This window comes from Lepidochelys kempii, chromosome 4 (genome assembly GCF_965140285.1).
Source record: "Lepidochelys kempii isolate rLepKem1 chromosome 4, rLepKem1.hap1, whole genome shotgun sequence".
Lineage (NCBI taxonomy): Eukaryota > Metazoa > Chordata > Testudines > Cheloniidae > Lepidochelys > Lepidochelys kempii.
The window spans coordinates 112,005,389-112,019,096 of record NC_136383.1 but is presented as its reverse complement, the minus strand read 5'-3'; the positions used below and the strand labels follow the sequence as shown (position 1 = coordinate 112,019,096).

At 41.8% G+C, this 13,708-nt stretch overlaps 1 protein-coding gene across 5 annotated transcripts in view; it reads left to right on the top strand.

Annotated features, from left to right (window-relative positions):
• Window positions 1-13,708, top strand: part of CC2D2A (coiled-coil and C2 domain containing 2A) — a 132,403-nt gene that overhangs the window by 114,966 nt on the left and 3,729 nt on the right. For 4 of the 5 annotated variants that reach the window (XM_073342474.2, XM_073342476.2, XM_073342473.2 and 1 more), the window contains 4 exons: window positions 642-755; window positions 3,747-3,881; window positions 8,754-8,876; window positions 13,116-13,174. In XM_073342474.2, coding sequence (XP_073198575.2) covers window positions 642-755; window positions 3,747-3,881; window positions 8,754-8,876; window positions 13,116-13,174 — 431 coding nt within the window. The remainder of the gene's footprint in view (window positions 1-641; window positions 756-3,746; window positions 3,882-8,753; window positions 8,877-13,115; window positions 13,175-13,708) is intronic. The other variant, XM_073342475.2, reaches the window with a different exon arrangement.

Below are 13,708 nucleotides of genomic sequence, written 5' to 3'. Positions count from 1 at the left end.
GTTAGAGATTAATTCTTTTGTCATTTGAATCTGGGATACTTAACACTGGTTTTGGAAGAACTGAGTAAAATATATATATTTTGCTGAACCCCAGAATGTAAATTTTCAAAAGGTACATTGCAACTTTGAAATGTAAAATGTTCCAATGCCAGCTTGTCATTAAAATTATTTTTTAATTATAGTTCACACTTGAGTAGTGCTCAACTATAGTTTATATTATACACACACACACTCACACAGGACTATGTTTTTATACAAATACCTGTTTTTAAAAAAAATGAAACCTTACTTTCATTGGGCATTCACCATCACAAACAGACATACACAGATCTGGAGGGTGATAGAATTCCTGTGGATCATAGGTTAGCCATGCAGTGTATTGATAGCATCTCAAAACATTTTCTGGAAATCTGCAGTGTGACTCAGACAAAATTTGACTCTTATGATGAAATTCTCTAATCTACTCTGCAGATCTCCACTACATATTCTTCACTCATTCTGCATATGAAACAATGGCGATCTGAGTGGAAAATTTTGGCTGCAGCGTATTAGGAAAGATTCTTAAATGTTTCAGGTTAGGAAAAGAATTAACAACTATATCCCAATTTATTTGTAAATAGTAACATTTGTTTCTCAATCAGCAATTTCTTGATCTTCTGGCTGGTGATGAGGAGGAGCATGCTGTGCTTTTGTGTAATTACTTTCTTGCTATGGGGAAAAAAGCCTGGCTGATAATTGGAAATGCTATTCCTGAGGTAAGACAGTAGTTTTTGTTTGATTTGAATGTGAACATAATATCCAAATGCTTACATAAATAGAGCATAAACAAACAAAAAACGATTATGTTCCAAGAAATGGACTGAATTTTCTCTAGCAGATATGATTTTAAAGTAATGATGATATGGGTTTAAAAATTAGTGCCATTGGAACCCTGTTCTGGTATCAAGCATTCTACCATCTTATTTCTCCATTAGTTAAGTATAAATCTAGTAGATCCCCACTCCTGGATCCATGCTTCCATGTCTGAGTAGTGGGAACTATTCTCCCTTGTCCTTTTTCTCCATTGTCCACCACCTGTAAATCCTTGTGGCAGAGCTCTGACCTTGTCCCCGTGGGTCTTGCCTTCCAGGCAGTTTATGCTAGCCTCAGAGGCTCACAGCAACCCTCCATATAGCCCTTCTCTGTCTAGGGCCAGGGTTACAGTCTACTGAGCCCTGTTCATCATAAGCCACCAAGGAGGTTGGTGAGAGAACTCCCACAGTCTCTGTTGTCCCTACGGGCTTACTCCCAAACAGTTTAGCCTCCTGTCCTGAAAGGGGCCTGTCTTCCCCTCCCTGCAGGTGTTTCTGTAGTGGCGGGTTGGGGGGAACCCGGTCCCGTCCTCTACTCCGGGTTTCGGCCGAGGGACCCTAATGACAGCAGCTGTTGGCAGCTGACCTTTCACTGCCAGAGTTGCTGCATTTCCCTTGGCCGCTTCCCCACAGCTCTCCCCCTTCTCTCTTTTTCACCCTTACTTTAGGGCTCCCTTTCCAGTGGCTTGATGGTGTCTTCATTTCCCAGCCCGTCAGCCGCACTTCCGCTCCCTGGCTCTCCTCGGCCTGACTGGAGTGAGCCATTTTATAGTATCAGAGGGGCCTTAATTAGAGTCAGGTGTTCACATTAGCTTAATGGCCTCATCTGACTCTTTGCAGGCTAACTGGAGTCATGTGTCGACCCTAACTTGGAGCAGCCCCTGCTCTGGTCAGTCAGGGAACAGAAAACTGTTAATCCAGTGGCCAGTATATCTGCCTTCTGCTATTCTGCTGTACCCAACTGGCCAGTGTCTATCACATCCTCTTAGAAGTCACTTTGCACAGGTGTAAATGACTCCACCAGGTTAAAGGCACTGGAGAATCAGGCCCTCTAATTCTAAAGCAGTTAAATTCCTTCAGCAGCATGGGTCATGTTTGTCCCACTGAAGTGCTTGGATTTCTAAGCAACCAGCACTAACAGGTTTCAAGGCCAATGGCCAAACTGTCTATAAATGTCCTAGAGGGTCTCCCTGAAGGAAGGTTACAGGCACTCTACCCTCAGACACATGGGTCCTCAACATAAGAAAAGGTACAAAACTGAGTTTGGGGAAATCCATTCCCAGAATTTCACTCCTTTAGTTTGTTCCCAAGCATAGCAGTATTAGGAAGAGATCCTAGAACTCAAAATCCAATTAATCTTTTCAGAACTTGATGATGACAGCCCCAACAGGACATTCAGCCCATGTTACCAGGGAAAGGGCTGAAACCCAGAAAGGCCAGATAGGGTTCATGGGTCATCGGGAAGGTGGAAGAATGCCTGGGGCAACTAGCTGTGTATGAGGGATTGTTGTTGGGATAAGCAAAAGAGATATCTAAGGCAGCTCTGTGTATGAGAGGGAGATGGGTGCTGGAAACGTGAGAGGGGTGCCTGGGGCAGCTGTCTATGGATGTGAATGAATGCCACGGGATGGGGTTTGTGGTAAAGCAGAGGGATGCCTGTTATTGACAAGGCCCTTGCTCTTGCCCAGCCTTGCCTTGCTGTTTGTATTGCTGATGCTGTCAGCAGCTCTCCATTCTTGCTGACTGTTAATCTGGCTGGGATCCAGCAGAAGCAGGGAGTAGTAAAAGAGAAGGTAAAGAGGACACCCAGTAGTGCTGGGTGGGGCTGTAGAGTTATTGTGGAGAAGTCCCTTTAGCTCTGCTGGAATGCATGCAATTCCAGCAGGGCTCTGGGAAGCTATGGGGTTGCCAAATGTGCACATCATGAAATATGCAGCACAGCTGCTCTGCTAATTATTCTTTCATATAGACCTACTTTTTACATACTGGAGAAACATTTTTTCAAATAACTTACAAAAAGATGCTTACTGATCCTTACCTGAAGCTGTCTGTGTAAAAGGGACTATGAGCAGAGTGTCTCAGTTAAAATGAATACCAAAACTTCCCTAATAATTTACCGTGTTGTGCTAAGGGTGTTGTAGGGGTGCCCTAAAAGTTGGTGACTTTATATGCTGGAGTACATATGCTATAAAGCTTAGTTTGACCCTCAACTCTGCACTTCTTTGTGTTTGTGTAAGACTCACTAAAATGGAGCCTAAATTGGAAGTTACCAAAAAACATTACTCCTCTGAAGGCTGATTAGTACCCTCTATGGAATCAGTTAAGGGTCTCAGACCTGTTCCTAGGGAACTAATAAAACTCTTGATGACAGTCTCAGCAAGGAGGCTAGGGATTTGAGTGAATATGGAGACTTAATGAGTTTCTCAGTCTCAGACATCCAGCACAAGGATCAGGCCTACTGACTGGGCAGTGTGGAAAAGTATGCCGTTGCCACGATTGTTCTGTGAGTAAACAGAGAACTTCAGTTTGTTATGCTCTCAATATGGAAACTTTAATCAGCACTACATTTACTTGAAAATTTAGAGGAAAGTATCTTCTTTAGTTTAGTTTTTGAAGTGCTGGGGTGGAAGGGTTATTTGTGCAGTCCTGATATAAGCCAAAGCCACACACCAATTTAAGGGCTTAGAGTTACTTGAACATTGGTTATGGTGGTTGAAGTGGATGAGTTGCTGTTTTAAAGAAAACTACTCCAACCAGCTAGAGGAAAATAGTTCAATTGTGCAGTTTGTCTGTGGCCTCAATAATACAGTGGTTACTGGCCTTTAAAATACAATACAATACATATTATCTTAGCAGAACTTCTAAAAAAATGTTTTTCAATCTTTTTCTTCCTAGGGGCCAACTGCATATGTATTAACTTGGGAGCAAAATCAGTATGTGATTTGGAATCCCAGTAGTGGACGTTGTTATGGACAGTTTGATACTTTCTGTCCATTGCAAAGTGTGGGCTGTTTGATTAGCTTTGATAATGTAAGTGTTTCCATCTTCTCTCTCTCTCTCCCTCTCTCACACACAGAAAATAGTGCTTACCTTTGTCATCCTCTCCCTTAACCTCTTGTTTCCTAGTGGATCAGGAGTTCCTGTATCCATGCCAATATACTTTATTATTAGTGGGTCATTTTATCAAATAGTGATTTATGCCATTCTTGGATTAGGTTTCCAGCAACTTAAGAAGTTCTGTTTCAACTGTTGTATAAAATGGCTTTTTACTATAGTTTAAAAAGATTATAAATAATAAAATACTGATATAAATATAGCATACACAAGCAAAGCAACCCAACCAACTAAAACCTGTGCATTGTAGGATTTAATTTACCTACTCTTGCTTAATATAGTTGCTTAACTTTGTGACGAACAGCAGGAAGAGCAGCATATGATAGAGGCAAATCAGCAAAGTGAAATGGTGACTCGTAAACTACTAAATGTTTTAACGTGTTAACAAAAAAATGATAACAGAGAACAGAATAACAATTTATTTGGAGGACTTTCAGAAAGCTTTTGACAAAGTCTGTCACAAGAAGCTTCTGAGAAGACTAAATAGTCATGAGGTGAAAGATAAGTACTGTGGTAAATTGGAAGTTGGCTGAGACATTGACAAAGAGTATAATTAGTCAATATTCACCATTGCAAAAAGTTAACAGTGGGGCCCCATGGTTCCCTGTAGGAATAATGTTTAATATAGTTATTGATTTTTTTACAGTGTGAACAGTGAGGTGGCAAAATTTACACAAAATTAGGGCTGTTGCTTAATCGCAGTTAACTCACATGATTAACTCCAAAAAATTAATTGGGATTTAATTAAAAAATGTAATCACACTGTTAAACAATAGAATACCAATAGAAATGTATTAAATATTTTGGATATTTTTCTACATTTTCATATGTGTCGTCTTCTGTGCTCTAATTGAAATCATAGTGATATTATATTTTATTATAAATACACCAGACCCTCACTAGAATGCGGGATTTGAGATCCATGCGCGGTACTGCGTTATGGCAGGGGCCGTGTTAAAATGAATTGCAATTAAAGTAATTGAATTTGGGATCCATGGCTGCGACCGCGTTATATGCGAATTTGCCCTATATAGATGTACATTCTACTAAGGGTCTGGTGTATTTGCACTGTAAAAACGATAAAAGAAATAGTATTTTTTTAATTCACCTCATACAAGTACTGTAGTGCAATCTCTTTGTCGTGAAAGTGCAACTTAGAAATGTAGATTTTTTTTGTTTGTTTGTTACATGTTAGGGGGCTTATTCCTTCACCCGCTTGCTTCCCTTGCACTCCTTCTTGCATGAACAGAGAGCAACAATACCCGAAGTCCAAAGGTGCAAACAATTTGATGTTTGTTGGGGTGAACTTTCAGCAAGCATGATTTCAGTTTCCTTTCTTAGTGTTCCCCTTCCCAGCTCTGACACCACAGAGCCTTACCTGTGTCCCTGTTCCCATTCCCCCCCTTAGCAAAACATCATTCCAGTTTCCCCACCCCCATTCCCTGTTCCCATTCCCCCCCGCTTTACTTTCTGATTGGCTGCAGACTATGTAGTGAAACCTGAGTTGTATTTAGCTATACCTTAACCAATTATTTTTCTGAAATTTAACTAACCAATCCAAACATATTGTAGCATGATTATTTAACCAATTATATCCCACCACCTTAATTAGTTTACACCCAACAAAATTAATTATACAACAGACAGAAACAATTACAGAACCAGACAGAGACCATGCAAATAAACAATAGCAAAGTGGAAACTATAATGACAAAACAATACAGAAGTAAGAATTTTACAACTACATTTATAAGACATAAGGGTTTCCCAGCTGTTTCTATTGATAAGTGAGTTCTTACCGAACAGAAAACTATTAAACTAAACTTCCTTTTACATCCTCTAGGCTCTTTTGTTTCTCTGAAGGCGATAGATTGAATTACCTTTCTAACAGCCCCAGATTGCCTTATTTCAATGTGACTAGTTTGGAATGTGAGGATGTGACCGTTTGCTTCCCAGCTTATGGCTGCCTCTGCTGCTTAGCCAGAGATCTTAGCCTAAGAACAGGGCCTCAGACTGTCACAGTAAGAGAAGACCCTTACACCAGATGACAGTGATTTTGATTCTTTCTTTTATACCTTTATAACTAGCTAGGTGATAAGAATACACCTAAATTTTTAAAGTATAGGCCTTTACAGACAGGCCTGAATATCTATATCCTAACATTACATAACTGCACTCAAAAACAAAACATTGTAAAACTTCAGACCGTACAAGTTCACTCAGTTCTAGTTCTTGTTCAGCCAATCGCTAAGACAAACACATTTGTTTACATTTACAGGAGATAATGCTGCCCTCTTCTTATTTACAATGTCACCAGAAAGTGAGAACAGACATTTGCATGGCACTTTTGTAGCAGGCATTGCAAGGTATTTACGTGCCAGATATGCTAAACATTTGTATGCCCCTTCATGCTTCGGCCACCATTCCAGAGGACGTGCTTCCATGCTGATGATGCTCCTTAAAAAAATGTGTGAATAAAATTTGTGACTGAACTCCTTTGGGCAGAATTCTATGTCCCCTGCTCTGTTTTACCCACATTCTGCCATATATTTCATGTTATAGTAGTCTCGAATGATCACCCAGCACATGTTGTTCATTTTAAGAACACTTTCACTGAAGATTTGATGAAACACAAAGAAGGTACCAATGTGATATTTCTAAAGATAGCTACAGCACTCAACCTAAGGTTTAACAATCTGAAGAGCCTTCCAAAATCTGAGAGGTGTGGAGCATGCTTTCAGAAGTCTTAAAAGAGCAACACTCCGATGTGGAAACTACAGAACCCGAACCACCAAAAAACAAAAACAAATTTCTGCTAGTGGCATCTGACTTAGATAATGAAAATGAACATGCGTCAGTCTGCACTGCTTTGAATTGTTATCGAGCAGAACCTGTTATCAGCATGGATGTATGTCCCCTGGAATGGTGGTTGAAGCATGTAGGGACATACGAATCTAGCGCATTGGGCGCGTAAATATCTTGCAACGCCAGCTACAACGGTGCCATGAGAACACCTGTTCTCACTTTCAGGTGACATCATAAACAAGAAGCAGGCAGCATTATCTCCTGCAAATGTAAACAAATTGGTTTGTCTGGGCGACTGACTGAACAAGAAGTAGGACTGAGTGGACTTGCAGGCTCTAACATTTTACATTGTTTCATTTTTGAATGCAGCTATTTTTTGTACATAATTCTACTTTTGTAAGTTCAACTTTAATGATAAAGAGATTGCACTACAGTACTTGTATGAGCTGAATTGAAAAATATTATTGTGCAAAAAATAAGTGCAAATACTTTTAACCAAAAATAAATATAAAGTGAACACTGTACACTTTGTATTCTGTGTTGTAATTGAAATCAATATATTGGAAAATGTAGAAAAACATCCAAAAATATTTAAATAAATGGTATTCTGTCACTGTTTAACAGTGCAATTAATGATGCAATTAAACTAGATTAATTTTTTTAATCACTTGACAGCCCTACACAGAATGATTGAGGTTAGTCAAGACTAGTGAAAACTGAGGATCTTCAGAAAGACCTAACATAGGGAGGTGATTGTGAAGCACTTTGGCAGATTAAATTCAATGTTGACAAATTTAAGGTAATGCACATTGGAAGGAATAACTGGAACTGTTCCTACATGGTGTTGGGCATTGTCATGAACAGCTGAATGAGAACCTCTGCTCAATGTGCAAAAGTGGTCAAACAACAAATAAAATACTAGGATAGATAAGGACTGTGATAGAAAATTATATTGAAAAATACAATGCCATTATATAAATGGATAGTCTAACTAGTAGCTGATGCTCTGATTCACCTTTCCTGATAATATAAAAACAAGGGGATGGTCAATGAAATTGAAAAGCAACAAATTTAAAACTGTTAAAAGGAAATAGTTCTTTTATACAGCATATAATTAACTTGTGGAATATATTGCTACAGTACCTCACTGAGGCCAAGACTGGATAATCTTTTCTGAATCAACACCCATAGCTATAGTAGGTACGATAAAAAAATGATATAAATCTTACTGTTTAAAAACCCAGGGATATAAGCCAGCCACTAAGTGATGGGCTTCATTTATAGACAGACTATTCTGCAATTTTCTGTTATAGGGCTTCTTGCACCTACGTTGACATGTCTAATGCTGGACACGATGGAGAGCAGATACTGGATTAGATGAAATACTGATCTGATGCAGTCTGGCAATTCATACGGTCCTAGGTTTAAAAAGTCCCTATAATATTGCTTCTGCACATACTTAAAGCATCATTAAAGTGCAAAATCTAAAACACACACATGCCGACAGTCCAAAACATAACAAACTTGTATAAGAATATTTGGAAAATGTATCAGAAAAGTCAGCTGTTTGAAATGTTGTGTATTATATCATATGGTCTCTTCATTTTTAACCTTTTTAAATTTAAAAACAAAGGGTGAATGAGAGAATTTAAGGTTCTAAATAAAGAATATAATAATGAAAAGGCCTCCCAATGATACCTTTCTGAAAGTTGCATCTTTCATTGAAAGCCATGTATTCCATGTTAAACATTTGTGATTTTTGTTAACTGTGCAGCCTTCGTCAACTGTAATATATTGCAATTACATGAAGTACATTAACATATCGGATTCTTTATCAAGAGACTTGAGGTGAGAATGAATATACAGGAAGGCTCTTGTTTCATGTGAATTTATAAGGGTAACTCCTACTGTCTTAGCTTTGCATTGAAAAGATGTGATGCATGTAGTATGGCTCTTGCTGTTAACAAAGTTCTTCTCTTTTAGATCTGGTTTAATATCCAACAATATGACTCCCCAGTAAGGATAAATTTTGACATCAGCAAACCCAAATTATGGAAATCTTTCTTTTCACAAAGCTTACCATACCCTGGCCTCTCCAGTGTTCAGGTATTATTGTACCTACTTAAGACTCATTTTGTAGTTTTAAAACAATTATTAGATTATTTTAAGGGATGGAAGGTGTGACATGAAATCTTAATTCACTATATGCCGTTTTTCTCTCATTTGTAAGTCTTTATCTTGCAATTTAAGGGTAAATGTATTGTTGTTATGTTAGTACAGCAGGCCAACCACACCTCTGTAATAATTAGATCTTTACAGACTTACTCCTGAGTGAATTCTGGGCCATTTTGCACACACAGAATTCACGTCCCCTGCAGATTTCTTTGCTTCCTTGCACAAAAATGACTTCTGACAGGGAAGTAAAGGGAAACTGCAAGAGCGGTCACATTCTCCCCCTTCTCCCCCTCTCCCTTCCCCCCCCCCCCCAAACAATGTGGGTGCATGGTTTCAGGCATCTGGAGCAACTGCCATAGAGGTAAATCACCATGGGATGGGGATGCCCTCGCCCATGGCTCTTACCCTGTGCCAGGTTTAGCTGCTAGTCCCAGCTGGATTGGGGCAGAGGAGGATGGGACTTCATCTTATCATAGAATATCAGGGTTGGAAGGGACCTCAGGAGGTCATCTAGTCCAAACCCCTGCTCAAAGCAGGACCGATCCCCAATTCAATCATCCTAGCCAAGGCTTTGTCAAGCCTGACCTTAAAAACTTCTAAGGAAGGAGATTCCACCACCTCCCTAGGTAATGCATCCAGTGTTTCACCACCCTCCTAGTGAACAAGTTTTTCCTAATATCCAACCTAAATCTCCCCCCACTGCAACTTGAGACCATTACTCCTTGTTCTGTCATGTGGTACCACTGAGAACAGTCTAGATCCATCCTCCTTGGAACCCCCTTTCAGGTAGTTGAAAGCAGCTATCAAATCCCCCCTCATTCTTCTCTTCCGCAGACTAAACATCCCCAGTTCTCTCAGCCTCTCCTCATAACTCATGTGTTCCAGTCCCCTAATCATTTTCGTTGCCCTCCGCTGGACTCTTTCCAATTTTTCCACATCCTTCTTGTAGTGTGGGGCCCAAAACTGGAAACAGTACTCCAGATGAGGCCTCACCAGTGTCGAATAGAGGGGAACGGTCACGTCCCTCGATCTGCTGGCAGTGCCCCTACGTATACATCCCAAAATGCCATTGGCCTTCTTGGCAACAAGGGCACACTGTTGACTCATATCCAGCTTCTCGTCCACTGTAACCCCTAGGTCCTTTTCTGCAGAACTGCTGCCGAGCCATTCGGTCCCTTGTCTGTAGCGGTGCATTGGATTCTTCCGTCCTAAATGCAGGACTCTGCACTTGTCCTTGTTGAACTTCATCAGATTTCTTTTGGCCCAATCCTCCAATTTGTGTAGGTCCCTCTGTATCCTATCCCTACCCTCCAGCGTATCTACCTCTCCTCCCAGTTTAGTGTAATCAGCAAACTTGCTGAGGGTGCAATCCACACCATCCTCCAAATCATTTATGAAGATATTGAACAAAACCGGCCTGAGGACCGACCCTTGGGGAACTCCACTTGATACCAGCTGCCAACTAGACATGGAGCCATTGATCACTACCCGTTGAGCCCAACAATCTAGCCAGCTTTCTATCCACCTTATAGTCCATTCATCCAGCCCATACTTCTTTAACTTACTGGCAAGAATACTGTGGGAGACCGTGTCAAAAGCTTTGCTAAAGTCAAGGAACAACACGTCCACTGCTTTCCCTTCATCCACAGAGCCAGTTATCTCATCATAGAAAGCAATTAGATTAGTCAGGCATGACTTGCTCTTGGTGAATCCATGGTGACTGTTCCTGATCACTTTCCTCTCCTCTAAGTGCTTCAAAATTGATTCCTTGAGGACCTGCTCCATGATTTTTCCAGGAACTGAGGTGAGGCTGACTGGCCTGTAGTTCCCAGGATCCTCCTCCTTCCCTTTTTTAAAGATGGGCACTACATTAGCCTTTTTCCAGTCGTCCAGGACTTCCCCCGATCGCCATGAGTTTTCAAAGATAATGGCCAATGGCTCTGCAATCACATCCGCCAACTCCTTTAGCATTCAACGCATCCGGCCCCATGGACTTGTGCTCGTCGAGCTTTTCTAAATAGTCCCGAACCACTTCTTTCTCCACAGAGGGCTGGTCACCTCCTCACCATGGTGCGCTGCCCAGTGCAGTAGTCTGGGAGCTGACCTTGTTTGTGAAGACAGAGGCAAAAAAAGCATTGAGTACATTAGCTTTTTTCACATCCTCTGTCACTAGGTTGCCTCCCTCATTCAGTAAGGGTCCCACACTTTCCTTGACTTTCTTCTTGTTGCTAACATACCTGAAGAAACCCTTTTGTTACTCTTAACATCTCTTGCTAACTGCAACTCCAGGTGTGATGTGGCCTTCCTGATTTCACTCCTGCATCCCCAAGCAATATTTTTATACTCATCCCTGGTCATTTGTCCAATCTTCCACTTCTTGTAAGCTTCTTTTTTGTATTTAAGATCAGCAAGGATTTCACTGTGAAGCCAAGCTGGTCACCTGCCATATTTACTATTCTTTCTACACATCGGGATGGTTTGTTCCTGTAACCTCAATAAGGACTCTTTAAAATACAGCCAGCTCTCCTGGACTCCTTTCCCTCTCAGGGGATCTTGCCCATCATCTCCCTGAGGGAGACAAAGTCTGCTTTTCTGAAGTCCAGGGTCCGTATTCTGCTGCTTTCCTTTCTTCGTTGTGTCAGGATCCTGAACTTGACCATCTCATGGTCACTGCCTCCCAGGTTCCCATCCACTTTTGCTTCCCCTACTAATTCTTCCTGAATCTTCCTGTACAAGAAACAGCCAGGGCTGGAGCAGAATCAGACCCACTCCCAGAAACCTCCACACACACACCCAGCTTGCTGCCCTCATTGTGCCTCAGCCACCAGGGGAGGGGTCACTGTATGGGGACTCCAACTCCCAACCCCCCCCCCCCACCCCCCGGTGAACCTCACCCTCTCTCACCCAGAACCCCATCACCAAGCCCCTTGCACCCACTCTGCCAAGCCTTAGCCCCTGCATCTGGACGCCCACCCTGGTACCCAGACCATCCCCCAATGTGCCCCCCACACTTGAGCCCCCACCATAATGAGCTCCCCTGCACCTGAGCACTCCACTGAGCCCCCCACCCCACTGAGCCCCAACCAGCTGCACTCAGACCTCCACCCCACCACTCCCCCAGCATCCAGATCCACGTCCCACTGACTCCCTCTGCACTCAGACCCTCCCCCCTGCCGAGCCCCCCTAAAGAATCCCATTCCCCTTGCACCTGGAACCCCCCTACCCAAGAAGCCTGTGCATCCAGATCCTCCCTGCCCCCAAATTGCCCCACACTGAACCCCCTCACCCCACACCTAAGTGGGGGCCAGGGCTGGGCATGCCTGTGAGACTTTGTCCTTCTCACTTGCTATGTGGGTGCAACTGGCCCGGAGGAGCAGGACCCCAGGGTGTTTCTGGGGCAGGCCCAGCCCTTGCACCGTGTCAGAGTTGGGTGCAGCCTCACTGCTGAGTCCATGCCCGTGGGAGGGTGGCTGGTGCTCTCCCACCTCTGTGCAGCCTGTGGCCTGTGCTCCCTATTGCCATGCTGGAGCCTCCACATTTCTATATTGACAAAATATGTAGAATTTTTAAAAATTCTGTGCACAATATTTTATATTCTGGTGCAGAATTCCCTCAGGAGTGTACAGGACAGTCTATCGAGTGACAGTATTTTATAATTGATCTGGTTTCATTCAGAATGGATGAATCTCTCTTGTCCTAAAAACACCCACATACGGTCTGAATATGATTTGTGACATTCCTCTGTTAGCTTAGTCACAAGTGAAATCCAAATAATATAGCCTCTGAAATCTAAGGAAAATGTCAAATTTGTCTTTAAAATGTGGAGAGGTCACGTTCATTTCATGTCCCACACCAAGCGCGCGCTCCTTATCTAATCAAACGTCAGTGGTTGAAACTTACGGTCAGAAGGGACAGAATAACTTTGTGTACAAAATTCTAACTTCTAAATGTTTTTCAGTAATTCATTTTTCTGACTTCATGTAGTACATGGTGAAACATTATGGGCCTAATTTTGATCTCATTCACACCCTTGTTAATCAGGAACAACTCCAGTAGATGTACGCTGGTGTGAACCCACATGAGAGGAAAATGTGGTCCTGTTTTTTCATCTTTGATAACAAAAAGTCTTACATTCCAAGTGATGTTTTAATCAATTATTTTTTTTATTAGCCTGAAGAATTAATTTACCAACGTACAGACAAGGTTGCTGCATTAGAACTGCAGGGCAGGTAACTTTGCCTCTATAAATATCTTCGTAATTCCATTAAACACTGTGAGCAGCAGCAGCAGCTCCACTGTCTAATTCACCACCGAAGAATGGAACATTCAGTGATCTTTCTCCTCCAATCTAGATTGTAAGGAGCTGCAATTGAAAAAATGTAACTACTTCTCGAGCACTCTGTTAAGCATGCTCATAGTGGCTTTTTTATCTCTTGAGCCAGAGTGGTCTCTCCCTTCACTGTATCTATGTATTGTAAGAATAAGAATTAAAAGTTCAAATGCCACCGAGAAATCTTAAAAATCAGTCCTCCAGCATGTGTTTTTTGGAGGGTTTCTTGTAAACCAGAACACTGTGCCATTACTGCTGTTGCGTTTATCTTTGAACTGCTTTGGGAACAGTGGCGAACTTACTACCTTAAGAGCCCCAGTGCTTTCTGCAACCTGGGTAGTGTGTCTAGAAAAAAAAGATTGAGTTCTGTTTTCTGAGTGAGTTATCCAAAATTGTGAAGCCAGAATCACACCTTGAACAGTCAACCGGTAAG